This window comes from Penicillium cosmopolitanum (genome assembly GCF_028827165.1).
Source record: "Penicillium cosmopolitanum strain IBT 29677 chromosome Unknown utg000009l:1.0-9042332.0:1.0-9050551.0, whole genome shotgun sequence".
NCBI lineage: Eukaryota > Fungi > Ascomycota > Eurotiomycetes > Eurotiales > Aspergillaceae > Penicillium > Penicillium cosmopolitanum.
The window spans coordinates 2827882-2853327 of record NW_026622679.1 but is presented as its reverse complement, the minus strand read 5'-3'; the positions used below and the strand labels follow the sequence as shown (position 1 = coordinate 2853327).

Genomic DNA, 25446 nt, shown 5'->3' with positions numbered 1-25446 from the left:
CCAATCCATACTATACATTATTTATTTATTTATCGCCAGGGTGTTACATCAAGGCAGCCCAATACCGCGATCCAAATGGCGTCGATGCCGAAGTTGTCAAACGTCATTTCGTGGCTGATATACCTCGTGCCCGTGTACATCTTCGTTCTCAACCCGCTCCTACAACAGTTCTTCCCAGGCGCCTTCAACCCCTGGGAGACCAGCGACACATTTGGACACTGGGACGGCGAAGCCCTAGGTATCAACATCACAGACGACAGCTTCATCAGCCCAGAGGATGGCGTCCCGTTTAATTGCGCCAGTGAGCCGGAGGGGTACCGAGTGCATCTCCTCTCGCGGGCGCCACTCATCTTATATATTGAGAACTTCCTCGGCGCCGAGGAAGCAGACCATCTAGTCGATATAAGGCAAGACCATACCGTCCCTTACCTTCCAAGCTACCCCAGCTCAATACTACGTCACGAAAACCCGAAGGATGAAAATACACAAGCTAACACGGAGAGAATTCGTCCAGTCTGAACAAATATACCCCCTCCATCGTCTACGACGGTATAACCGAACGAGTCGATCCAAACAAGCGCCTCTCCGACCGAGCCCTACTCGACCGCGACGACACAGTCCGCTGCCTCGAGGAGCGCGCCCGCGCTTTCCAGGGCTGGCGCCCAAACCTGTATATCGAGCGCATGTGGGCGCAACGCTACAATGCCTCCGGCCATTACCGGCATCATTATGACTGGACCGGGTCACTGGCGCGCGGCGGCGACCGGCTCAGTACCTTCATGGTCTACCTGGGTGCGGACTGTGAGGGCGGGGAACGAACTTCCCCCGTCTGCAGATGCCGGTCGGGAAGCAATGGTGCCGATTTCTGGAATGCGAAGACGAGGATGACGAGGAGGCCCAGGCGGGCGCGGACGAACGGGGGTCGGGGCCAGGGGCCGAGGCCGGGGCAGGAGAGGATGGTCGCTTGGCGCGGTCAAAGAAGGATGGTATCACGTTCAAACCGATTAAGGGAAATGCGGTCTTTTGGGAGAATCTTCGGGCCGATGGGACTGGGTATACCGAGACCTGGCACGCTGCGTACCCCGTCACGTCCGGGACCAAGGTTGGGTTGAATATTTGGAGTTGGTATCAGCCTCCGAAGAGGAGACGAGGATGAGGATGAGGAGCAGGAGCTGAGAGCTGAGAGATTGGGCGGACTCGGCGGAGGAGTCTGGGCTGACGAGATTGGAAGGCTTGGGTCGAGTTGGAGTTGGAGATGGGGTTGGGGTTGGTGTTGGGGGTTACCCCGGCCAAGACCAAGGCCAGGTGGTGCGGTGTTACTGTGCACATAGTGTTTTAGTCACACTGCTGACTCGACCCTCCAAAATAGAATAGACTGTACAATTCAATAGAAAGACATAGCAATCAATGAATGCCCGACCAGGGGGGGGAGGGACATGGGAGAAGTGAAGGGCGAAGGGCGACTGGCTACTTCCTGCTTCACTAGCCGCCTTTGTGCCCCCCTCATCTCCCAATCTCACCTACCACACTTTAGGGGGCAAACACCCAAGCCAGGGATAAGGCACTTCAAATTCAGGCAACCGCATAAAACCAGACACCGGATGAAAGAGAATGTGGTCAGTCCAGTGCCAAGTACGAGTGACGCCGAGGAATCCAAATATACCAAGACACCAAGACACCAAGACCCCTCAACTCTTGGGCCTCGGAGCGGGAATTGGCAAAGAGGAAAGCCTTGGCTGCCAAGAAACATCGCCATGGCTAAGGATTCTTGGCAGGTTGTAGCATCGCCACTATTTCACTCCTTTCACCAGCATGTCGACAAATGAATTGAGAGGATTCCACCGAAAGCCGGAACTGTACGGAGCCCTCGGGGTCCGACTTTTAATAGGTCCATCCAATCGGCCATCGACGCCCGGGAGATAGGAATTTGAAATTAAATTACCCTCACCATAGTCAAAGTATACCGGGATTGACGCCAGATTTGGAGGGGCCAGCGCTTGGGGTCATTTCCTCCTATAGGGTACTCGTACCAGAGTACCCCGTACGGAGTACAGAGAGTACACTGTACTCCGTAGGGAGTAGGGAGAACCACTTCGTATTGACTTTGCAGGGGGGGGCGGCCACCGTGGAATGCACAGCCCCTCGTTAGAGAGGGGGAAACCTCGTAGTGGCAACCAGTCAGAAAGCCTGAGCCAAACGCCATTCGGGGATTCTGGGATTCTGGGCCCGCAGACGAGTCTTGGCCCGGTCTTGTCGTCTTGTCTTGTCTTGTCCCTGTGCCATGCCTCCGCCCGGCCCAGCAAAGCGCTTTTTTCTGGGCAAAGGCTCGGCTCTTTATTTCCTCCCTTGTGATTCCCCCATGCGGAGTTCTCCCCCAGTTTTCTCACTCTCTCTTCTCTTCTACACTTCAACTTTCCCATCTCCTCTGTCTTTGGCTTGGATTTATTGGAATTTAAGAAGAAACTAAAAAAAAAAGAGAAAAGAAAACTTCTTTTCTTTTCGCCTGGACCCAATCTCTCGCACATATTGGATTTGTGCTAGAGAATAACCAACTTTGTGTCTGGTTTTCTCGTTCTACTCCTCTCCCCTAACAGACGTCGTGCCTGGGCATCCCGCCAGCTCGACAAGATCCATTTCTTGGCATCATGGCCGACAACACCCTTCCTCAAACATCACCTTCCCAAACTGCCGCAGCACCATCGCCTGTCGTTACTGACACCGCTGCCCATGCTGTGCCGCAAGTGACCACCCCGTCGACCGCCTCGGTGACTGCGACCGCCGCCGCCGCGACCGCTGCCGTTAACAACTCACTCAACGGTGCAGGCGAGCAACTGCCCTGCCAGTGGGTGGGTTGTAGCGAGAAGTCCCCAACTGCCGAGTCACTCTATGTAAGAAATAATCAGGATATCCCGCGTGATGAAGTCCCAACTAACCATTGCCCCGCGACAGGAACACGTTTGCGAGCGCCATGTCGGTCGCAAGAGCACCAACAACTTGAACTTGACCTGCCAATGGGGAACCTGCAACACCACGACTGTTAAGCGCGACCACATCACCTCGCACATTCGTGTGCATGTGCCTCTCAAGCCGCACAAGTGTGATTTCTGTGGCAAAGCCTTCAAGCGTCCCCAGGATCTGAAGAAACATGTCAAGACTCATGCCGATGACTCGGATATTCGCTCTCCCGAGCCTGGACTGAAGCATCACCACGATATGATGTTCAATCAGAACCCCAAAGGTTCGTTTCTTTCCCGGTTCTTTTGTTCCATCTCTCCCCCCCCCCTCTTGCGAGTCAATCGCTCTTTTAATATCTCGCCTTCTCTGCGCGTTGTGCTTTGGCTAATCTGATTTCGCGAATTTTCAGGATATGCTGCAGCGGCTCCTTATTTTGATACTCCAATTCACGCTGTCTCCGGTGGTGGATATGCCCACGGAGCCCCTCAGTATTATCAAGCAGCTCACGCACCGCCTCCTGCTCCCAACCCTCACTCATATGGCAATGTCTACTACGCCTTGAGTCAAGGTCACGAGGGTGCTCAGTCGTACGATCGCAAGCGCGGATACGACGCTCTGAACGAGTTCTTTGGTGACTTGAAGCGTCGCCAATTCGATCCCAACTCTTATGCTGCCGTGGGCCAACGCCTGCTTGGTCTCCAAGCACTCCAGCTTCCCATTCTTAACGGTCCCGTGCCCGAGTACCAGCCCATGCCCGCTGCGGTTCCCGTTGCTGGCGGCGGCGGCGGTGGCTACAGTCCCGGTGGCGGCCATCCCCCTGGATACCACCTGCCTCCCATGTCGAATGTTCGGACTAAGAGTGACTTGATCAACATCGATCAATTCCTAGAGCAGATGCAGAACACCATCTATGAAAGTGATGAAAATGTAGCTGCTGCTGGCGTCGCTCAACCCGGAGCTCACTACGTCCAGGGTGGCATGAGCTACCGCACCACCAACTCGCCCCCAAGCCAGCTTCCACCCCACCATGTCACCGCGGCCACTTCTGCTCCGATGATGGCCACTGCCCACTCTCCTTCGACTGGAACCCCCGCCCTAACACCGCCGTCTAGCGCCCAGTCTTATACATCGCAGCGCTCACCCATTTCCCTGCCTCAGACCCACCGCGTCTCTCCGCCCCATGAGAGCGGCGCGGGCATGTACCCCCGTCTGCCCTCGGCGACGATGGCGGATAACATGACTGCAGGCTACCCAACTGCCACCAGTGCGGCACCCCCATCTACTCTCAGCGGGGCCTTTGAGCACGATGACCGCCGCCGCTACACCGGTGGCACCCTACAGCGCGCGCGACCTGCCGAACGCGCAATGAGCGTGGATCGCATGGACACTGAGCAAGATAGCAAGCCTCAGGACGGCGACCGTACTCCTACCAAGAAGAGCCCTCAGTTCGCCGAGAGCATGATTGACCCTGCTCTATCCAGTGGCTCCCCAGATCCCGACCAAGAGGCCGCCCAGCGCACAGCCCGCGCAGCCACCGAGGTGGCTGAGCGAGATGTCAATGTCGCATGGGTAGAAAAGGTCCGTCTTCTGGAGAACCTTCGTCGTCTGGTCTCCGAATTGTTGGAGGAGGGCCAGTTCGACCCCGAGGCTTTGGCCCGCAGCGGCTCGGGTTCTCCCGCACCCAGCGCTATGGAGGGTGTTGAGACTGCCAGCACGCGGGCTTCTCCTGCAGTTGCCAAAGAGGAGCCTACCAAGTCCGAAGCCGAGCCGGTCTCCTACCCGACTTTGCGCGGGCTGGACGAGGACGGAGACGCTAAAATGCCCAGCGAGGAATAGGTGGTGTGCTTTTTTCTTTCGCTTCTCCCAGTTTCTTAACGCCGTCACGACTATTTATCATTCCTAAGTCCATCCTCTGGTGGGATCTTCTCTCCCATTATTCTTGTCTAGGCTTGTTTCTTTTGTTTGCCCTTCTCTCTCGCAAGGGCCCCTTTTTTCTATCTATACTTTGACGGTTTCCATCGCTTGGAACATCTCTGTGATTTTTATATTTATTTCTCTCTCTTTTGTTCTCTTTTCTACCATTAGGGTAGGATCCACGAGATCTCTCCCCTTTTCGAGAACGGTTTCCATCTGTATGAATAGGACTGCGTCTCTACGCTGTTTATTTACAGTAATGTTTGCGTCCACTATCCACTTGTCCCAGAGTTAAATCCACCTAAGCTTCAGTAGAGTTGTAAGGTTACATGGATCGGAGATTTCGGATCTCGATTCAATCTTGATTTCACGATTTCGCATCGCCGGAGTTGGCGAGGGTATCGATATTTGATCGACACGTCAAGCCCCAATAAGGCAACGCGACATTCCAACGGGCGAGGCTAAACTGCATCCGGGGTCCCCTCTGACGCAAACGACCCCATGCGGGAGATGGGGCAGCCGCGGAGGTAGATCTGAGATGGAGGGGCCCTGGTATGTGAACATTGATTGTCAGGTGAAACTTGGACTTCCAGGTATGAGGGAAGAGGGGCGAATTGGAATGGATCTATAGATCATGGGGAAGATTGGGGGATATGTGGCGATGGTGATCAACCCCATATAGTTCGTATAGTAAACCTTTGGAACTAAACAAATAACGATCAAAAGGCGAACCACTTACCTAGGAAGCTCCAAGACACTCAGGTGCTACCTAGGATGGTCATCGATTTCCGAATGGCCCCCCTTGGATCCCATCGGCCCCTCCTCCAGCGTAGGATGTGAAATGGACCGATCTGCCCAACTCTGCACTCGGAAGCATCCTCAATCCCACGCTGAGCACGTAATGATGCGTAACGGTAATACACACATCTGCCCTTATCTCCCCCATCTCCCCCACCCATTTACCACCGTATCATACATTCTCTGACCGACTCCACCACTGTTTACGGTCAAACCGGGCGCACTTTTCACTTTGATTCTTCGGTGGCTTCTTTATTACTCCTGGTTCGTCTTTTCCACTTTCCACTTTCACCTTTCTTTTTTCCTCCTCTTCTTTTTCTTCTTTTTCTTCTTCTTCTCGATGTTCCTGGCCCAATAATCCGGTAGCTCTGGTGGTTTGCACGAAAAAAAAACACACGCTCCTCCCCACGCGACAAGGCGGTCAGGCCAAACAGACTCGCGCGTGTCGATCGTAGGGATTATCGATAATCAACATCCAGCCACACAACTTTGCGACTTCGGCGTCATCGCCTTTGTCTTGAATCGGCTTGTTGTTTCTTCCTTTTCGTCTGGCTTTGCCGCTCTGATTTTTTGGCATTAGTCTTTTCTCTTTTTTTCCCACATTCCCGCTTTCTTGTCCCGGTGGCAAATCCATCTATTTGGGTCTGACGCTGTCGTTCTCTGGTTCTGCCTCTGAGAGTGTCTCCGAGACTGGGGCGACCGTTGAATCCGGATCCAAAGTTGATCCCTCTTGTTGTGTTTTTCTTTCGCCTTGTCGCCTCTTACTCACTCCCTGGGTTCATTCATTGTGGACTCTCGCTCTCGTCTCTCCTCATTTATTCCCCCCCCCCCGCGTCTCTCCTCACTAGTGCGTGCGCATCTCCTCGACGCCTCGGCTTGATTGCCCACTTTCGCAAGGAAAATTCGATTTCTGCGCCCATCGTTGCGCCGATCTGTTGATACTCCAAATCAAACCCGATCCGCTGGACCGACACCCAAAATGCCTCTCTCAAACCGCCGTCGCGCGCGGCGCAAGGAAATTCAACTGCAGGAAACGTCCGATGTGGAAGCACCAGACTCGTCGCCCACTCGCCCGTCCGCAAAGAAGCGCAAGGTTAGTTCGAAAGTCCACTACGGTTGTTTGGTCCAAAACCGAATCGCCCCGTGCGCGTGGATCAGAAGGCTAAAACAGAATCCCATTGTTTACAGGTTGATCGTCGTACCTCCCCGCCTCGAAGCGCCGTGAAGGCCGAGTCCGGCGACGAAGCCGAAGACTCAGTTGGTGACCATGACCAGTCCACGCACCAGGATGTGACCGACCTAGTGATCTCCTACTTGAACACACCACCCAAGAAATCCGCGTCTCGCGCGACCACTCCAACCAGAAGACCGAGAACAAACAAAGTATCGAGGCCTACGCCAAAATCGCCGGCCGCAACTGGACCTATTACGTCAAAACCCTACATGTCAATATTGGCCGCGAACCCGATCGCGAACAGAAGTCTACAGAGCAGTCTAGCCCCGTTACGATTGCCGCTCGTGCGCTCCCCGATGTGCATGTCGACCTAGGCCCGAGCAAATTCGTTTCGCGCCTGCATGCTGAGATCTTTTATGATGGGGAGCAGGCGCCCGCCTGGCATATCCGGGTCAATGGCCGCAACGGTGTCCGACTGAACAATGGGATCCTCAAACGTGGAGCCGACGCTGTTCTTCACTGTGGTGATATTATCGAAGTCGCCAACTCTCAGATGATGTTTGTTACTCCCGGCGACGACCCCAACGTTCACCCCAGCTTCATTGAGCGCGCCCAGCGCATCGCCAGTGGCCAGGAACCGGACCCTGCTTCCGTCGCATGGGACGCTTCGCAGCACGCTCATCCACAGGCCTCACAGGCCACCGAACCCGCGCGGCCATCATCCTCTGGCGGCCCTTCGCTGGCTCCTGCTCCCAACCTCCGCCAGCGACAGGTGACGCCTCCTCCGCGTTCTCCTGGAACCGACGGCCAGCGCACGACCAAGCAATCCCCGCTTTACAACCGAGGCATGATGATGGAGAGCACTGAAGAGATCGACTATAGCAAGGATGCGGCGAAGGATCTGAAGCCGCCGTATAGCTATGCTACACTTATCGCGCAGGCCATCTTTTCTAGTGAAGAAGAGAAGCTCACCTTGAACAGCATCTATAACTGGATCATGGACAAATACGCCTTTTATCGTCACTCCCAAAGCGGTTGGCAAAACTCCATCCGCCACAACCTGTCACTCAATAAGGCATTCCAAAAGGTACCGCGCCGAACGGATGAGCCAGGCAAGGGCATGAAATGGCAGATTGCCGCGGAGCACCGCGAAGAATACCGCAAGAAGCAGATGCGCAAGGGTGGCCCCCAGTCCTCCGCGCCATCGTCTCCCGCGACGAAAGAGCCTCCATCTTCGGCACGCGGCACCCATGTCTCTAAACTGGATACATCATTTTCGGCGACGGCCAAGAAATCTCCGCCTGTATCCTCGCCTGGCTTCAGTTCATTCCCGGTAGCTCCGGTGGAAGCTTATACTCCAGAACGAGGCTCTCGGGCCGGTCGTGGTGTTGGTTCCGACCACCCATTGCGACATATGAATCCGCGGGATTACGACGAGCCATCCCCCTTACCAGCTCGCAATCGCAGCACCGTCAACTCTAGCCAAGTGCAGAACAGCAGCAATAATCTGAGCCGTGCCTACGGGCTGTCAGATAATGCCGCTGGCTCCCCGCCAGTCCTGTCCTCATCATATTATGATGACGGTCCTTCGTCCATGATAACGCCTGCCCCACAGCGCCAGCAGCCCCGTCTGCCACCCCCCAGCACGGCGCAGATTCCGTCAAAGTTTATGCCAATGAGCTCTCCGGCTCAATTTTGGAAATTCGCCGACATTGGCAGCACACCGGCACGCCCTGTCCCGGACATGAGTCCTCTGAAGGGTGAGCCCGAGGATCGCATCATTGGGGGCTTTCCGAGCAGCAGCCCGCCCCCGCCTAACCTGGTTAGCCCAAGCAAGCCGGGAACATCCAACGGTCTCGGATCTAGCCGCACGCTACCCCCGCTGCAGTCCGATGGTCCAGATATAAACCCTAATGGGGCACACAAAGAGGATTGTATGGAAGAGGAGGATGAAGAGGACACAGGTGGTTTTGATCTTGCTCGGTATGGTTCTCTCCTCGTGACCTAGGTCTCCGTTTGAAAACACTGAACAGTGGCTAACTAAATATACAGGGGGTTCCAACCCATTGGCTCTTATCATCGACAGCTGAGCAATGCTGCCAGGGCCACTGCTACCTAGGCCATTTTTACCACTTATGATGTACAACATGTTTGAAACAGATTGTATTTCTTGCTGTTGCGCTCCGCATTCACTGGCGTTGGCTGGCTTTATTCTTTTTGGTATTGTTAACTTTTGATTTTCTTTTCCCTTTACTATTTCTTTTTCTTTTCTTTTTCTTTTTTTGTTCAACGACACGGAGCAAAGAAAGGAGTTCCGATTTGAGGTATGGGCATTTGTTAATTTGTTGGATTCTTATTATCTCGGTTTGCTTGTCATTTAGTTTTTATGTGTATGCCATCCTGGACTCGATGGCTCTGTATTCATGGGTCAAAGCCATCAATGTATGATACATCCATACAATGCAATTAGCTTGTAAAAAGACAAATACTTTCCCGATCTCGTACGATGCCCAAGTAATTAGGTATGTATATGCCATGGAAGTTGACCTAGAGGACCCACTGTTCCCATAGACAGAATCATTTAGGCTTCACTAGTACTAAAAAAGGCGACCCTAGATCGATTCTAGTTGAGATTAGATTCACCAATCGGGAAGACTCCTGCCTAAGGTGACCTTCAAGTTAGGAAGGTACAGAATGACCCTCATTTCCCTGCTCCTTCCGAGCTCAGTACCTACTGATGCTAGTACTGGAGATAGTCGTGCCTTCCGTCCTGCCACGTTGAGCTCATGTGTAACACGCAGGGAAGGAACTATCGATCCCAAAAATGAAGCAACTTCCAAACTTGCAAACTTTCACACTTTCTCGAAAATTCAACGAGTTTCACCCTTTTGATGTTCGTCTCCGCAGTCCGCTTCCTCTTCTCTCTCTCCATCCTCAACCCATCCCAGCCCGTTTTCCTCTCTTCACTTTCTCACCATGGATAAGGTTATGGACGAGAAATTCAATCGACTGAACCTCTTACTTCAGGGCGATGAGGACCTTCAGCATGTGAACACTCAAATCAGCACGAGAATGAACGCCGGAAAGAAAGTTTCCGCACCGGGTCTCCAACACGGAGAAACTAAGGTGAGCACTCTCGAGCCAATCCTTGCTGGATCCCAATTGAGCAAGGGATACATGAGGTAATTAACAATGCTTCCTAGGTCCGGAAAACTCCCAAGGGCCGAAATATGAGAACTAACGAATGGACTGAATGGACACAGGAAGAGGCAATCGCAAGCTCCCCGGACAGCCCAGCATGGTGCTCCGCTCAAGGAATCTTTCCAAAGAACATCGATCTCGCCTCATCTTACTGTCCAATACTTGCGTTAAGAAACATTCCCCATAAGTTTTGTGATGATGAAGCCCGCAACAAAGCACTCGCCAAGTTCTTTGAAACAAAAACCCTCTTTGACAGAACCTGGACGCTGTAAGTTGTTGCAGACCCAATTATCCAGGTATTCAACCTGGTTCTAACTGCAGTATTCACTAGCCATTATCTTTCACTTCCACCGGGATGTCGTGGCAGAAGACTGCTACTTTTAGTGCCTCTGCAAGAGGCATACGACTACCTCAAAGAGGTCAACACGGCCCTGTCATGCGATGTGGCTATTACGGAAGACAAGGGTGAGGGTTTCTTTCTTCAATTTGACGATTCGAATTGCCCCAGGCCTACTTTACTAGGGGTTTCAACCTCACACAAGACAATGGAGGGGCTTGTAATCGACAAGTCTCGCAGAATCACAGGCTCTTGGGCGGATTGGATGTCCAGTTACCAACCGGCTGTACTGAAAGACCTTGAAGCGAAGATCGGTGATGCCCTTTACGCAGAAAAGAACTTGGGACGCAAGGAAAAGAAAGGGAAGAAGAAACGACTCAACGTACTGGAATACGCACGTGCGGGGGCTGAATGCATGGATCGCCTCCAGCAGTATTTCGGACTACGACCCACAGGTGCAGGAATCGGGAGAAGCATCTCACCGGTAGACGTGGACAGCCCTGCCCCATGGGCCTATCCAGATAGACCCATCATTTTCAGCGTGGATGTCGAATGGAAAGAAAGAAACGCAACTCATGTAACGGAAATCGGCATCTCGATTCTTGACACACAGGAGCTAAGGGGTCTCCATCCTGGACTCCATGGTACAAAGTGGATGAGCAAGATTCGATCGCATCATTTGCGTGTGTCGGAGTACCGGGTCCACATAAACAAGGACTTTTGCTCGGGTTGCCCGAACAGTTTCAACTACGGCAAGAGTGAGTTTATTGATTCCGCAAATCTCGGGAAGAGAATAGACGATTTCTTCTCGCCGCCGTACGATGGCGGTTCAACCGACCGTTCTCCGGAATCAAAGAAACGCGACCTTATTTACCTAGGCCACAATACCAAACAAGACCTCGAGCAACTTGCTGCCGCCGGGAGTGAGACTTTCAGGAAGATCTTGTTCAACGGGTCCGAGGCCATCTTTGAAGAGATGCTTGATACTGCCTCACTTTACCAGGGCTTGCGAAACGATGCCCAACTCACCTCGTTAGAGAATATGATGGCGGGTCTGAATACCTGGACACGGGACTTACACAATGGTGGAAATGATGCACGGTACACCATGGTCGCATTGATTATGATTGCTTTAGAGGCAGCAGGAGAACACGAAGCCGCTGTGGCCAAGGAGTCGCCTCCGGGTTCAAACATTTGAATTTTGTCACGGCGTGGAAGAACTGGTGATGCGGAACAGGTATGGAATTAAATTCAACAGGAGTCTTGACGGAAAAGTTTGTTATCATTACTGCTTTATACTTCTTCCCCACGACCGGCTCTAAGCCTTGTTTTATGGAATGTCTAGATTAATTGATAGTCAATCATTTCAATTTCCCCCCCCAGTTTGCTTTTAAATCAATAGGTATATCCCAATTGAAGTAGTGCCAAATTAGTGGATTAGGATCATCCTTTATGCTCACCCAAATAAACACTTAGGGCTTCCGTGGTACTGACGCCATAAGCACATCGATTTGACGGGCATCCCGTACCCCCACCTCAGCTCCTCGTATCTTTCTTTCGACCCCTCCAAAAAGAAAACCCGCCTCATCCCCGCGAAGCAATCAATTGCCTGACACCAATTGGCCAAGCTCCCGTTCTTAAAATGACCAGTCAAGTCCCTCTCACTTCCTGGCTCCTCGCCAGCACTCCGCAATCCTTCAAACGCGCCACAACACACCCATTCCTCGCCTCCGCAGGCCAAGGCACCCTCCCAAAAAGCACTCTCTCCCAATGGCTCTCACAGGATAGACTCTACGCACAATCCTACATCCGCTTCATCGGCTTCCTTCTCGCAAAAATCCGACTTCCCGCCCAGGCCTACAATCCCAACCCTAACCTTCCACAATCCACAGACGCCCAAGCCGTCAACGTCCTCATCGACGCCCTTGTAAATATCCGCACAGAGCTCCAATTCTTCGAAGCCACCGCCGCAGAATACAACCTGGATCTGACGGCCATTGCCTCGGAAGAATGCGGCGCGGGTCTTACAAAGAGCGGCAGTATTGCGACCTCCGCGGGCATTTCTACCATGGGCTCGGGCTCGTGTCCCGGGTTCACGGGGTCGGCGTGTCAGGGTAAAGGGTATTCTGCGGCGGCGGTGCAGAGCGGCGAATTCGAAGGGGAGGTTCAACCGCCTGGTCTGACTACGACTTGTGGACCGGATCTACATCGCCTATGCAATGCGCAGGGTGAATGTCAAATGCAGGATTGGAGTCAAACGTGTTACCCGCTTTCTCAGCAGCCTTCAAGTTCGAAGGAGGATGCGGGTGCGACGTCAATGTCGACGACATCTTCGAAATGCGAGTCTGGTCCGCAGCCCACTCGGGGATACCCTTCGTCTGTGACGCCTGTGGAGCCTGGTGGTACGGTTTACTTTGGGCCGACGACGATCACTCGTGCTTATATTGATATGTTTATGTCTTCGGCGAGCTCGGGGGCGTCGGTTATGGAGGGTATGGCTGTTCTGTGGGCGACTGAGGTGTGTTATCTCCGGTCTTGGAAATATGCGGCGACATTTTTGCAGGGGAGAGAGGGTCCTGCAGAGGATGATGCGGATGGAGGTTCGTTGAGGGATAAGTTTATTCCTAATTGGTCAAGTAAGGAGTTTGAAGGCTTTGTTGATCGCATTGGTGATGTTTTGGATAGTATGGCTGAGCAGACGAAGGGTGTGGAGGAGGCGGAGGCGATGCGCCGAAGATGTTTGGAGTGGTGGAGGCAAGTGGTTTGGTTGGAGGAGCGGTTTTGGCCGACTTTGGAGTGAGGGAATCTCCTCCAAAAATAAGTAGAATAGAATAGGAAATATGTATGGGGGCAAGTGAAGGTCTTTCAAACATGCAGAAGCTTACATTTTGGACAATCATATAAATATAGTCATTGGATGATCTACATACGATAAGACCAGGAAGTTCTAAGCAGATTACCTCTTTGGGCCACACGTGACGTTACTGCGGAACAACGATCGCCCGCATGTTTGGCACTGGCACGTACAGCTAAGAGTTGCGGCTGTCGCATCGCCGCCTTTGCCTTTGTTTTTCGTTTCATGACTGTGGCATAAAGGGTGTGGTCTCATCCAGTTCACGCTCTTTCAAGAGTTCCCGTCATTTCCCTGGTGTATCTGCACGGACTTTGGTAGACGCGTCTCCTGACCCGCAAGATGCCCATGACCGACGAAACAGACCACAGCGGCGGGGTTATCTTGGATGGACCTTTTGATCCAGATGCCCAAGCCACTGTGACTGATTACATTGACTATACCGAATACCTCCCCGCCGACATCATCCGTTCCCTCACTCTCATTCGCGGCTTGGATGATCGCTATCTCAAATCGGCGCAATCCGTACACGACCTCAGCAAGAGCTACGGTCACCTTCCTGATGTCGCGTCTGACGAGCGTCCTAGCGCCATTGAAATGCGCAAGAATATATCTTTACAACTCGACCGTGCCATCAATGCTCGCGAATCCTCCTATGCTGAATCTTGCCGCCTTTACGATGTCGTTGATCGCCACTTCGACCGCTTGAGCTGTATCCGTCAGAAGCTCGATGCCCTCCCTGAGACCTCCCTCTGAAGAACCGACTCCTCCTCCAGAGCCTACACCCAAACGTTCCCGCAAGAAGGAAACCGCGTCCACAACACGAATCACTCTCCGGTTGGACAATCGCAAGCGCAGTAGCAATCAAAAGTCAAGATCGCGCCGCCCAGGACTTACAGCGGAACATTTAGCCAACTTCAACCCGGATTCCCCCATCGATAGTACCGAACATTCCGATGCTGATGCTGAACCACAACCTCCACGCAAGGCCGCCAAACCACCGAAGAAGGAGAGGGAGAAGGTACGACGACCGAGTTCCGGCAATGGATTTTCCACAAGCAATGCTCTCGCGCTTCTCAAACCACCCCCAGCAGATGCAAAGGTTGGCAGTCAGGATTTGCCATGGCTGCGACTGACGGAATGGGAGATGACCAAATTGAGGAAGAAGATGAAGAAGAACGCCGTGTGGCAGCCCAGCGAGGTTATGATACACCGCGAGCTTGCCCTTTCTGGCCGTGGCTGGGAAGCCTATCGCGTTGCTAAGACCGCCGCGATTGAGGCCGGGTCTGAATTCATTGACTGTGATAACCTGGAGGAAACTCGTCATGAGGAAATGGTGAAGGATGCCGAGGAGACAAAGCTCAGCAACCGTGGTATGAAGCTGAACGAAGCCAAGAAATTGAAGCGTGAGATGATGGCACGAGAGGCCTTGCTCAATGGAGAGACGCCAACCAAGCCTATCCCCAGCCCCGTTCAAGCGACCCCAGCAAGTCGGTCCTCGCGGAAAAGAAAGCGAGACGAGATTGCGGCTGGAGAGGCCATTGAAGACCGAGTGGAGGCAGAAGAAGAAGTCACTATAGATCCAACTCCCGTGCTTTTACCGGTGAAGGTATCGTCAAAGTCTAGCTCGTCACGCCGCCGATCCAGTCGGGGAGCCGCTACCGGTGGATCGGCAGATGGAACTAGTGCTCCCATCGCCCCGATTTCGACCCGAGAATCCCCCGCGGTTGAAGAAAAGGCATCTCCACCTCCTCCGCCATCCCCAACTGGTTCACGACGATCAATACGGTCGATTGTACAGCCTGCTGGTACGCCAACTCCTTCCGTTACACGACCCTCGTCGAGACGATCTGCCGCCGCTTCAATCGAATTTGGAGCTCTGGGGGGAATATCTGCCAGTGCTACAGTCGGCGGGCGAGATTTCCGCATTAAGAGTGCTACCCCGGCCCGAAAAACACCTGTTCGAGAGCCGTCTCACGCGCCAAGTGTTCCTGCTCCAGTCCGACGGCGCAAGCGGCCCGCTCCAGGCCCTGTTTCCACCGGTCAAGATGGTGGTGCGGCCGTTAGTTACGGTCGTCGCAAGGCCAAGCCAGGCAAGAAACGTATCAGTACTGGAAAATCCCAGGAAACCCGTGTCGATGAAGATGGAGTTCTAGAGGAGATAGATTCCAATGAGCCGCGTTATTGTCTATGCGGCGACGTGAGCTTCGGTACTATGATTTGTTGTGAGAACCAAGATGTATGTCATTCCCTTCCCCACCTCTTCTTTTTTTCTGTTTTGCTTTCAGTGATACTAATGCCATGCGCAGTGTGATCGCGAATGGTTCCACCTCGACTGTGTCGGCCTTTCAGAGGTTCCCTCTCGTACCGCGAAATGGTACTGCCCTGAGTGCCGGGTGAGATTCCACAAAGGCCCGGATGGCATCGTCAAAGGCGGAAGGCGATGAATGAAACAATAGAGATGGAAGTACTTGCATGATACCACGGGAGATTTTCTGCGATTATTGGAATTTGGTCTGCTAGTAGGTATGGAGTTGTCGGTTTCGGCGTTATCACAGCAGGGGAACAATCGAGCTTTTTTTTAGCCTGCGAATCTGACATCTGCAATATTTCGATGATTCCCCCATGTTACTTTTAGCTCTACATTGTCTCTCTTATCTATAGGAGTTATTTTATTTCTTCGCTCAAGATCTGGTTCGTTTCACATTCTGTACAACTATACAATAATACTTGGCATCATTTACTTCAGTTCCCACTTGTCGCCCTCTGACACGATCTCAACCGGCCGTCTCTCGTCCAGCGACTTGCGACCGGCATCCAGGATTGCCGTAGTGGCAATGGTGTTCTTCAGGGTAGGCAGAGGGCGAGCATCCAACTGGTCGAGTGTCAAACGACCCTCGTTGACGCCCGTCACGGCATCAATGAACTTCTCAAAGCTAATGTAGCCGTAGCCAGTCTGACCACCGAAGTTACCTTCCTCGTCGGGAGCATACTTCATGTAGAAGCTAGTTTCGAGAAAGTATTAGTAAATTGATTCCTCCGTATGGATTTCAGTTCATAAAAAGGATTATACGTGACTTACGGGTTCACCCAGATCAAACCCTGGTCATCGCCAGTCACATCGTAGCCACGCTTGGCCTGGTTGACACGAACCTCACCATTGGCCGCCATATCTATTTCACAAGATTAGTATCGGATCGAACTTTGACAAAGAACAAAAAAATACGTACAGTGGAAGTACTGGTTGGAGTGCACACCCGCATTCTGCGGCGCCGTCCAGCTGGCTGTGTACACACCCGTCGCAATCTTAGCAGGGTCATCCTTGCGTCGCCACTCTACCAAGAGGGTGATCGTATCCTCGGTTTCAGGAACACAGCCCAGGGAAGCAGCAGTTCCCTGAGATGCAGTAGCTGTAACACGAACAGGCTTATAGTCAGGCACCATGCTCTCGTTGATATCAATGTGGTGCGAGTTGAGATAGTACGAGATATCTGAGTCCCGACCAGCCCATGCCTTGAAGGTCTCCAGCTGACTCTTCGGTTGGCTCATGTAGCTGTAGAAATAGTTGAAGTCACCCAGGTTCTTCGCCTTGGCGCGAGCATCGGAGTAGGCTGGGTCGAAGCGCTTGTGGTGTTCGACGAAGACGAAGACGCCGTGCTTGCGCGCGGCTTCTACCAGTGCCAGGTGATCCCCCAATCGCTGGGTGGCGGGCTTGGTGATCAGGACGTGGTGTCCGCGCTCAATGGCGTACAGAGCAATTGGGTAGTGTGTCGAGTCTGGGGTGAAGATTGTGATGGCAGAGCCCTTGGGCAGGGCGTCAATTGCCGACTTGTAGGCGTCGGGGTCGGTCTGGTCGTCGGCAGGGAAGAGGCGAAGGAAGTGTCGAGGCCATTGTAAACCTGGGAGATGTTGCGGTGCAGGTGATCGCCTAGATTCTTCTAGTTAGCTTCTCACATCCAAGCTCCTGTTCCTCGTTGCCGGGACTCTGTCTGTTTGACTTACGAATGCCAGGGAACTTCTTGCCCGACACGCCGACCATGCTCAAGTCACCGACCTTACCGCGGCGGCGCAAGTCGAACAATGTGAGGCCCACGACGCCAACCTTCTTGTCCGAGCCCGAGGCACCACCGCCGACGAAGCCAGTGGTGTACTCGCCCGTGCCGACCTGGTAGAGTTCTGTAAGCTGGTGCTGTATAGCTGCAGGGTGGAACGGAGCTTACCATCAATACACTTGGAGGAGCCATGATGAATAGTATCTGTCAATTAAGGTAATAGAGATGAGAGACAATACCAGACAAGAGAGAAAATCGGGAGGAGAGAGGAATAAAAAGAAGAAAGCTGGGGCAATGGGGGACTTTCGTTGCTGGACGTAATTCTTCCGGCGTTTGAAAGCCCCTCCAAACGTCACGCTGGGGCAGTCAATAGCCGATCTATTGCGGGGTGCATTGGATGCTACATGAATAGTATTTACTATTTAATTTACTATAAGTATAATAATTATAGTATAGTATATATATATATATAATGTGTATGCATTCTCTATAATATGTGTTCTTTCCTCCAGGACTGAATCGATTCGGTTCACGCAGCAATGAATCCCCGAGTCGCGTCTGCCCCTCCATCACCAATGCCGCCTCCACAACTCATCCCAAATGCCAAAGTGTACCACCCCCACATTCTGCCCTTCATCGGCTATTGGTGGAATTTATTCCTCCGCCATTCAGAAGCTCTCGGAGGATTCCCCGACGTGGGGGAATGCATTGGAGGACTGTTTGGGGTGCAACCATGAGTGCGCTTCCTTAAAAAGAGCGAAAGGTTCTTGACTTTTCCCTTCTCCTCTTTTGAATATTGACATTTTCCATCTTCAATATACCCAAAATCCTCATACGTATGTACCTACCTACCTATTCAACATCCGATTCCAAGCAACTAACCGTGCTATAGCATCACCATAATCATGTCGCCAACTCCACTCCGCCCCGGCGTCTATGCGCCGACCATGACCTTCTTCAACCCCAACACCGAAGATCTCGATGTTCCTACAATCCGCCGCCACGCCGTGCGCTTGGCCAAGGCTGGGCTTGTCGGCCTAGTGACCATGGGCTCAAACGGCGAAGCCGTGCATCTGACCCGCGAGGAGCGTGCCACCGTGACTCGCGAGACTCGCTCTGCTCTCGATGAGGCCGGATTCCAAAACGTACCGGTCATCGCCGGTGCCAGCGAAAACAGTATTCGCGGCACCATTGATCTGTGCAAGGAGGTCGCTGCTGCTGGCGGCGAGTACGCTCTCATTGTGCCTCCCAGCTACTACCGCGGTGCCGTTGGCAACGACGAGACCATTTATGAGTACTTCACATCCGTGGCCGACGGCTCACCCATTCCTCTGATCCTGTACAACTACCCTGGCGCCGTGGCCGGTATTGACATGGACTCTGACCTCATCATTCGCATCTCTGAGCACCCCAACGTTGTTGGCACCAAGTTCACCTGTGCCAACACTGGCAAGCTCACCCGCGTTGCCAATGCCCTGGGCGCAGTCACCCCCGCATCTCCACTGGCCAATGCCAACCGCCCCGCACCAACTGTTTCCAAGCCGAATGCGAAGCACCCCTACATTGCTTTCGGTGGTATCGCCGACTTCACTCTGCAGACTCTCGTCTCTGGCGGAACCGCCATTCTGGCCGGTGGTGCCAATGTCATCCCCCGTCTCTGCGTGCGTATCTTCACTCTCTGGTCCGAGGGCCGTCTGGCCGAGGCCATTGAGGCTCAACAGCAACTCAGTGCTGCGGATTGGGTTCTGACCAAGGCTGCTATCCCCGGCACCAAGTCTGCCATCCAGTCTTATTACGGATATGGTGGTTTCCCCCGTCGCCCGCTTGGTCGTCTCAGCGATGACCAGGCCAAGGCTCTTGCGGACAAGATCAAGGGCGCATTGGATGTGGAGCTCTCTCTGAAGGATGTCGCATAATGGACAGGGCCAGGGAGAAAAGTTCAAAGTAAATTAAGACGCACATGGGATTATCAACGCTGTACATGAATCACATGCTATACATAGACATAGTATTATGACTGAAAATCAATCGACTACTACTCGTACCCGATCGCTAGATCCCGATTAGGAAAGTACCCGATAAATGGGTCCGATTCCCTGGGGGTCCCCAAGTCTATTTCATTTGTCCAATGAGTGCAGATGTGCGCTGTACGTAGTACGCTAACATTCAAGCACCCATATTGTGCTCCATACAAGGAAATCAAATATATCTTAAAATGATGGTCCATCTTGTCTGCTTTTCTGGGACTGGCGTAGTATTCCAATGGTTGTTCCGCGAAGCTGATAGGCGGAAAAACTCCCAATTCGGGGTTGTTGCGAGCCCAGGCCGCCTTCAACCGTCTACTACCGCCCATTGAATACTAGTTCCATCTGATCAAGACCGAAAAAAGCACTGCAAAGGCTGTATACCCCACGTAGTAAGAAGAAGAGACTCAAGATTCCCCACGCAAAGCAGGACTTGGTTTTCTGCTTTGTTTCTTGATCGTATACCTTCTGCAAAGACAATAATATATGACATTTCATTCTGGATCAATACCTCGGTGCATTACTGTTCCGGGAAATGACCCGCTTTGTTATCTAGTGGAGACAACCCTCAAAGCATGCGGTATCGATATCCCGACTCGGGGATTAGTATGCGAGACGACCCGCGTCACGATGGGGGCACGATGGGGGCCTCACGAGGCTATCCCACGCCATTCAGGACCACCATCTACCGGCCGAGTTTGGACCTGCTACAAATAGAATTAAATTTTTTGGAGCAGCTTTGATATACCCCTCTCTTCCCCCGCTCTCTCTAACTTTTTCTTCTCTTATTTTCTCTACATCCCACTTTTTCTGGAGAACGTTCATACAATTCTCTTTTTCTCTTCTATTCCCATATACATATACCCATCACAATGCCGTACCCTGACGAAGCTGAGGGATTCCAGGTCGATGGACCTAACTCTTTCACCCAATTCCACAAGCGCTTCGTAAGTTGGCTACTTCCCGTTCTCTGGGTGGACTATTTTTTCTAACGTGCAATTATTTGGGAATCTACAGTTTCAACTGAAGCCATTTGGTGATTATGGTGAGCTCTAACTAGTCAAGCTCCACGTCCTCAACTATTTCTAACTGAATTCGCAAACAACAGACGTCGACGTTAAGATCGAAGCATGCGGCATTTGCGGCAGTGACGTGCACACCATCAGCGGAGGATGGGGATCTCAGAAGTTCCCTCTGTGTGTGGGACACGGTTCGTAACCACGATCAACCATTCCAATTGACAAACCAGTCCAATAATTAACACACATTCCAGAGATCGTCGGTACTGCCATCCGTGTCGGTCCTAAGGTGACCCTGATCAAGGAGGGTGAGCGTGTCGGCGTCGGCGCCCAGTCCTACTCCTGCGGAGAGTGCAAGCAGTGCAAGAACGACAACGAAACGTACTGCCCCGTCCAGATCATGGACACATACGGAGCCGAGTGGCCGGAGACTGGCATCGTCAGCCAGGGTGGATACTCATCGCATGTGCGCACCCACGAGCACTGGGTATTCCCGATCCCCGATGCCCTTGACTCTGTCACTGTTGCGCCAATGCTTTGCGCCGGTCTCACTGCCTACTCGCCGCTGGTGCGCAATGGGGCTGGACCCGGTAAGAAGGTTGGAATCGTTGGCCTTGGTGGCATTGGTCATTTCGGCGTTATGTTTGCGAAGGCACTTGGTGCGGAGGTTTGGGCTATTTCTCGGTCTCGGGCCAAGGAGGCTGATGCCTTGAAGTTGGGTGCTGATGGATACATCGCTACTGCGGAGGAGGGCTGGGATGAGCCGCACAAGTTCTCGTTTGATTTGATTATTAACTGTGCCAATTCTTCGGAGGGCTTTGATCTGGCTCGCTATCTGTCTATGATGGACGTGCATGGTCGCTGGGTCAGTGTTGGTCTGCCTGAGGAAGAAGGTCAGGTTATCAAGGCCCAAAACTTGATTTCTAACGGTGTGCTCATCGGTGCTAGCCATCTGGGTAGCCGTCGAGAGATGCTTGAGATGCTGCAGCTGGCTGCGGACAAGGGACTTAAGGGTTGGGTTGAGGAGATCGCCATCGGCGAGGAGGGTCTGAAGAACGCTATGCTGCGTATGAAGAAGGGTGATGTTCACTACCGGTTTACCCTGACTGGATATGAAAAGATTTTCGGTTAAGAGGATGTTGATACTGCTGGTACTGGGTGCATTTAAGACAGAGAAGCTCTGAAGGATGGAGTGTTTGGCAAGTCCTGGGGTGGTTGATTCCAAGGTTATGAGGGGATAGGGGTGTGCTATTTTATTATGTCTACCTATAGATCGATAACTTAAGCAGTTAATCGAATGATTCAAATTTATTGCTAGTGGCATCATAGTACTAGTAGCGGATAACCTGAAGTTTTACGATGTTTCGTGAACCATGATGCCCAGGTGGTGGATGTATATACCTCAACTCGGAGTAGGGCTCGGCTACTTACTACTAGTGGGTACTCACTACTACTAGTACTAGTACTAGTACTGCAAGACTAGTATTTCAAATTGAACTAGTATTAGAATGCACACAAACAAATTATTTTAGGACCGTGACTATTTCCAAGGTTCTTTGTTCTTCACTTGGATGGCATTGACAGAGTGGATCACTCCACAAGGCTGTTCTGGAGTATAGTTCGAACGGGATCGACGCCCCGGACTGCTACTCCTTTCCTCCCTTTCCTCCCTTTCCACTGGCAGTCTGCCCAATTCAAGGATTTCGTTTTCTGGCTTTATTGACGTAAACCCCAAGAAAGTTTGCTTGTATCAAATGCGGCCTTGTAGAAACCCCTAAACTTCCCGATTATCGTCAAAGTTGGACGGAACCCTGGATCAGGAGGCCTAAAACCGCCACTCGGGGCTGACGGTTTGGTCCAGCAGTACCTTGGGCCAAGTACAGAATACATTAAGCGTCAGCTAAATTGCCCCGGATTGTAAGTAGTCGATACTCCACAATCCGGTCCATCCCTGTCAGAAAAATGCAAATCCCCCATGATTTGCCTCCCCCTCGGACGCTAGAAAAATCTAATCCCTGCAGATGCGTAGGTGGCCCAAGTACCGAATACCTCGTCTGCCACATTAATTATGAGATCATGGAGGTATCTGCTACCAATCGGTATCTGTGCCGGCGGCCAATCACTCCGCCGCAATTCACCGCCCGACTCTCAGACCGCAGCCGATTCATTCTTTGGAAATTCTACTCCCTATTTTTATTCTCTCCTTGCGCTTTCTTTTTGTTTTTATTATTTATCACTGCATTCATTATATTCTCTCTCTTTATTCTCGGTTCCTCGGTGTTTTTGTGTTATACAATCCTTCCATCCACTAGACTCGTCGACTTCGCCCATTACCCCCTGGCGACTACCGAAAGAACTTCGCATTGAACCACCATCGACTTTATACAATAGACCAGGACCGGGAAAAGTTCAGTCGTTTTTTACCATCCTTATAACGGTCCCATCGAGGACTTCGACTTTCCAAAACCCCGATCGTTGATTACCTCCTTCCTTGGCGCGCAATCTCTATACTGAACGCCATGTCGCCACGAGAGACCTCCACTCGGCGACGCCCCTCGCTATCACTTCGTCCACGCCCCCGGACTGCGGCGCATCCAATTACCCACCCGAAGGAGTATGCCATCGATCAGTGGCGAGAGACCCCCCCACACAGAACTATGCCATGACCACGAGGGATCGGCAGTGGAAGAGATGGAGCCCTTTCCAGAGGCAGTGCCTCGTAGGCGATCAGCCAAGAGCTTTTCAAGTCTGCGACACCCGATGGATGGTCTAGTGGCCCTAGGCCGCCGGCTATCTGTCACTCTACGCCACAAGTCCTCCAAGAACAATTTTCTGGTCCCCGGAGAGGCCGAAGATGACTCTCGCCACTACCAAGTTGCGGGCCACTCCAGCCACAAGCGCAATGTTGCCTCGCAAAGTTGGGACAAGCGGTCGCGCGCTTGGTCCAACAGCCATAGCATCAACCGACGTCCTTCTCTCAACAGCGTGACTGCTCTGCATGGCTTTTATGCGCCCACCGCATCGGTTCCAGCCCCCATCCCTGGACATGGATTGGAGCCCCCGATTCTTCCCAATGACAAGTTTGCTGGGTCGGCGGCACGTGCTGCTGCCGCTGCTGAGAATGAACGCATGGAAATGGTCAAGTTGGAAATGGCCAAGTTGGAAATGGGCAAATTGGAGCGTGAACTTCTTCCCAAGGCATCTGACGTCAGACTTGACTCGGAGAGTGGCATCGGTATTGATCTTCGCGATCGCTCTGATGCCTCGGATCTTGAGCTAGACCTCCTTCGCATTGATCCGGTGTCATACTTGCCTTCAGAGATCATGGCCCAAGTGCTTTCCTACTTGGATCCCGCCTCTCTCATGCAGGCGGAGCTGGTTTCTCACACCTGGAACGGGCAGGCAAACTCCCCCCCATGTCTGGAAACACGTTTTCCGCAGCGTATATACCCCTCGACCGATCAGCTCTACAGCAACCAAGAAAAGGCAGCAGCTTGGACTAGGGAAGGCCGTTCCTCACCAGGACTGGAAGCGGATGTTTCTAGTTCGCCGGGCCCTCGATCAACGCTGGAAACAGGGCAAAGCTGCGGCAATCTATCTCCACGGACACAAGGACAGCGTGTACTGTGCGCAATTCGACGAGTGAGTTCACCACAAAATCCCCCAGTCTCTTGATCCCTAACTAACCATTCATTCCCAGAAATAAAATAATTACCGGATCTCGTGATCGTACCATTCGCGTGTGGGATGCTCACTACCCCTGGTCTTGCCTCAAGATCATTGGCCCGCCTCCTGGCGATGTGTCTGGCTCTGGACCCGTCAACAACCCAGCGCAGCAGGCCACCGGAAAATCTCCTTTTGTGACTATCTGCCCTCCATCAACACCCTCCGCTGGTATCGTTACCCCGATGGAGCACCCAGCCGACTATCACAGTGCCTCGATCCTTTGCCTTCGTTTCGATGAGGAGATCATGGTGACCGGATCCTCGGATTATACATGCATTGTCTGGGACATCAAGGATGACTACCGTCCCATTCGTCAACTCGTGGGCCACCGCGCTGGTGTATTGGATGTTTGCTTCGATGACCGGTACATCGTGTCGTGCTCCAAGGATAGTACTATCTGCGTCTGGGACCGCAAGACAGGCGATCTACTGAAGCAGCTTATTGGACATCACGGCCCTGTGAACGCTGTCCAGCTGCGCGGCGATCTTGTGGTTTCGGCAAGCGGCGACGGTATTGCCAAGCTGTGGAATGTCACCACTGGCGCCTGTGTTAAGGAGTTCCCCAGCAAGGACCGCGGTCTCGCCTGTGTCGAGTTCAGCGAAGACGGCCGTACCATATTGACTGGTGGAAATGATAGGACTATCTATCAGTTCGATGCCAATACCGGCGAGCTGGTCAAGGAACTCCGAGGTCACACTGGCCTGATTCGGTCCCTTCACCTGGACAGCATGAACAAGCGTATTGTTAGCGGTAGCTACGATATGAGTGTCAAGGTGTTTGATACCGAGTCAGGCCAATTGTCCGTCGATCTGCCTGGATGGACTACTAGTTGGATGCTCAATGTCCAGTCAGACTATCGACGAATTGTCGCAACTAGCCAGGACTCCCGGGCCGTTATCATGGATTTCGGTTACGGATTGGATGGTATCGACTTGTTGGAGGAATGATTATTCCTGAATACTGCCTATAATATCTCTCATAATTTTCATTCTTTATTTAGCGCTGCTTTTGGGATATTTTGCTGGCATTGGATCACGGAGTTAGACCTCGGGGAATGGCTACCGGAACGGGGAACAAAGATTGGCACATTTGGGCATAGAAGTTTCATTCTTTTTTTGTTATAGCTAGACCTATACATGGCGCATAAGGATATACAATCGTTTGGTCAAGTTTCTATTATTCCAGCTCTCGTACATACTTACATATGATGCGAAATGGTTCATCATAAATGAACAATTAACTATCTGTGTCTGCCTAAGGCAACATATTATATAATCGCATTTGATTGGTTCGTGCAGTGCCTAGCGCCACTGTGATCCGTGGGTTTTGGCATCAAAACAATCCCATCGGGTGTTTTCCCATCAACACAGACAGGCAGACTCCCAGTAGAGGCCC

The 25446-nt window shown here is 52.3% G+C and overlaps 10 protein-coding genes across 10 annotated transcripts; 9 read left to right on the top strand and 1 right to left on the bottom strand.

Moving 5' to 3' along the window:
- Positions 1-75: 75 nt before the first annotated feature.
- On the top strand, positions 76-1156 carry N7509_009181 (oxidoreductase, 2OG-Fe(II) oxygenase family; the record flags this gene model as incomplete). Its single annotated transcript, XM_056633818.1, has 3 exons — positions 76-314; positions 515-801; positions 879-1156. The coding sequence occupies 3 exons, from the start codon at positions 76-78 to the stop codon at positions 1154-1156; spliced, it is 804 nt and encodes a 267-aa protein (XP_056484438.1).
- A 1489-nt stretch (positions 1157-2645) lies between these two features.
- Positions 2646-4791, top strand: pacC (putative C2H2 transcription factor PacC; the record flags this gene model as incomplete). The annotated part of the gene is made up of 3 exons (XM_056633817.1): positions 2646-2888; positions 2950-3238; positions 3365-4791. 3 exons carry the CDS (start codon positions 2646-2648, stop codon positions 4789-4791), a joined length of 1959 nt encoding a protein of 652 aa, XP_056484437.1.
- A 1855-nt stretch (positions 4792-6646) lies between these two features.
- On the top strand, positions 6647-8960 carry N7509_009179 (putative forkhead transcription factor Fkh1/2; the record flags this gene model as incomplete). Its single annotated transcript, XM_056633816.1, is given in 4 exon segments — positions 6647-6760; positions 6856-6928; positions 6943-8824; positions 8894-8960. 4 exon segments carry the CDS (start codon positions 6647-6649, stop codon positions 8958-8960), a joined length of 2136 nt encoding a protein of 711 aa, XP_056484436.1.
- An 857-nt stretch (positions 8961-9817) lies between these two features.
- On the top strand, positions 9818-11577 carry N7509_009178 (uncharacterized protein; the record flags this gene model as incomplete). Its single annotated transcript, XM_056633815.1, has 3 exons — positions 9818-9967; positions 10045-10310; positions 10374-11577. 3 exons carry the CDS (start codon positions 9818-9820, stop codon positions 11575-11577), a joined length of 1620 nt encoding a protein of 539 aa, XP_056484435.1.
- Positions 11578-12021: 444 nt separating this feature from the next.
- N7509_009177 (putative transcription regulator PAB1642) lies at positions 12022-13179 on the top strand (the record flags this gene model as incomplete). The annotated part of the gene is made up of 1 exon (XM_056633814.1): positions 12022-13179. The coding sequence occupies one exon, from the start codon at positions 12022-12024 to the stop codon at positions 13177-13179; it is 1158 nt and encodes a 385-aa protein (XP_056484434.1).
- A 393-nt stretch (positions 13180-13572) lies between these two features.
- On the top strand, positions 13573-15677 carry N7509_009176 (putative PHD finger domain protein; the record flags this gene model as incomplete). The annotated part of the gene is made up of 3 exons (XM_056633813.1): positions 13573-13948; positions 13989-15469; positions 15540-15677. 3 exons carry the CDS (start codon positions 13573-13575, stop codon positions 15675-15677), a joined length of 1995 nt encoding a protein of 664 aa, XP_056484433.1.
- Positions 15678-15970: 293 nt separating this feature from the next.
- N7509_009175 (Gfo/Idh/MocA family protein) lies at positions 15971-17474 on the bottom strand (the record flags this gene model as incomplete). Its single annotated transcript, XM_056633812.1, has 5 exons — positions 15971-16235; positions 16313-16403; positions 16461-17129; positions 17233-17395; positions 17451-17474. The coding sequence occupies 5 exons, from the start codon at positions 17472-17474 to the stop codon at positions 15971-15973; spliced, it is 1212 nt and encodes a 403-aa protein (XP_056484432.1).
- A 713-nt stretch (positions 17475-18187) lies between these two features.
- Positions 18188-19198, top strand: N7509_009174 (dihydrodipicolinate synthase family protein; the record flags this gene model as incomplete). The annotated part of the gene is made up of 1 exon (XM_056633811.1): positions 18188-19198. The coding sequence occupies one exon, from the start codon at positions 18188-18190 to the stop codon at positions 19196-19198; it is 1011 nt and encodes a 336-aa protein (XP_056484431.1).
- A 980-nt stretch (positions 19199-20178) lies between these two features.
- N7509_009173 (NAD(P)-dependent alcohol dehydrogenase) lies at positions 20179-21457 on the top strand (the record flags this gene model as incomplete). The annotated part of the gene is made up of 4 exons (XM_056633810.1): positions 20179-20253; positions 20324-20351; positions 20415-20516; positions 20580-21457. The coding sequence occupies 4 exons, from the start codon at positions 20179-20181 to the stop codon at positions 21455-21457; spliced, it is 1083 nt and encodes a 360-aa protein (XP_056484430.1).
- A 1628-nt stretch (positions 21458-23085) lies between these two features.
- Positions 23086-24998, top strand: N7509_009172 (F-box/WD repeat-containing protein; the record flags this gene model as incomplete). Its single annotated transcript, XM_056633809.1, has 3 exons — positions 23086-23755; positions 23799-23967; positions 24026-24998. 3 exons carry the CDS (start codon positions 23086-23088, stop codon positions 24996-24998), a joined length of 1812 nt encoding a protein of 603 aa, XP_056484429.1.
- Between the last annotated feature and the right edge of the window lie 448 nt (positions 24999-25446).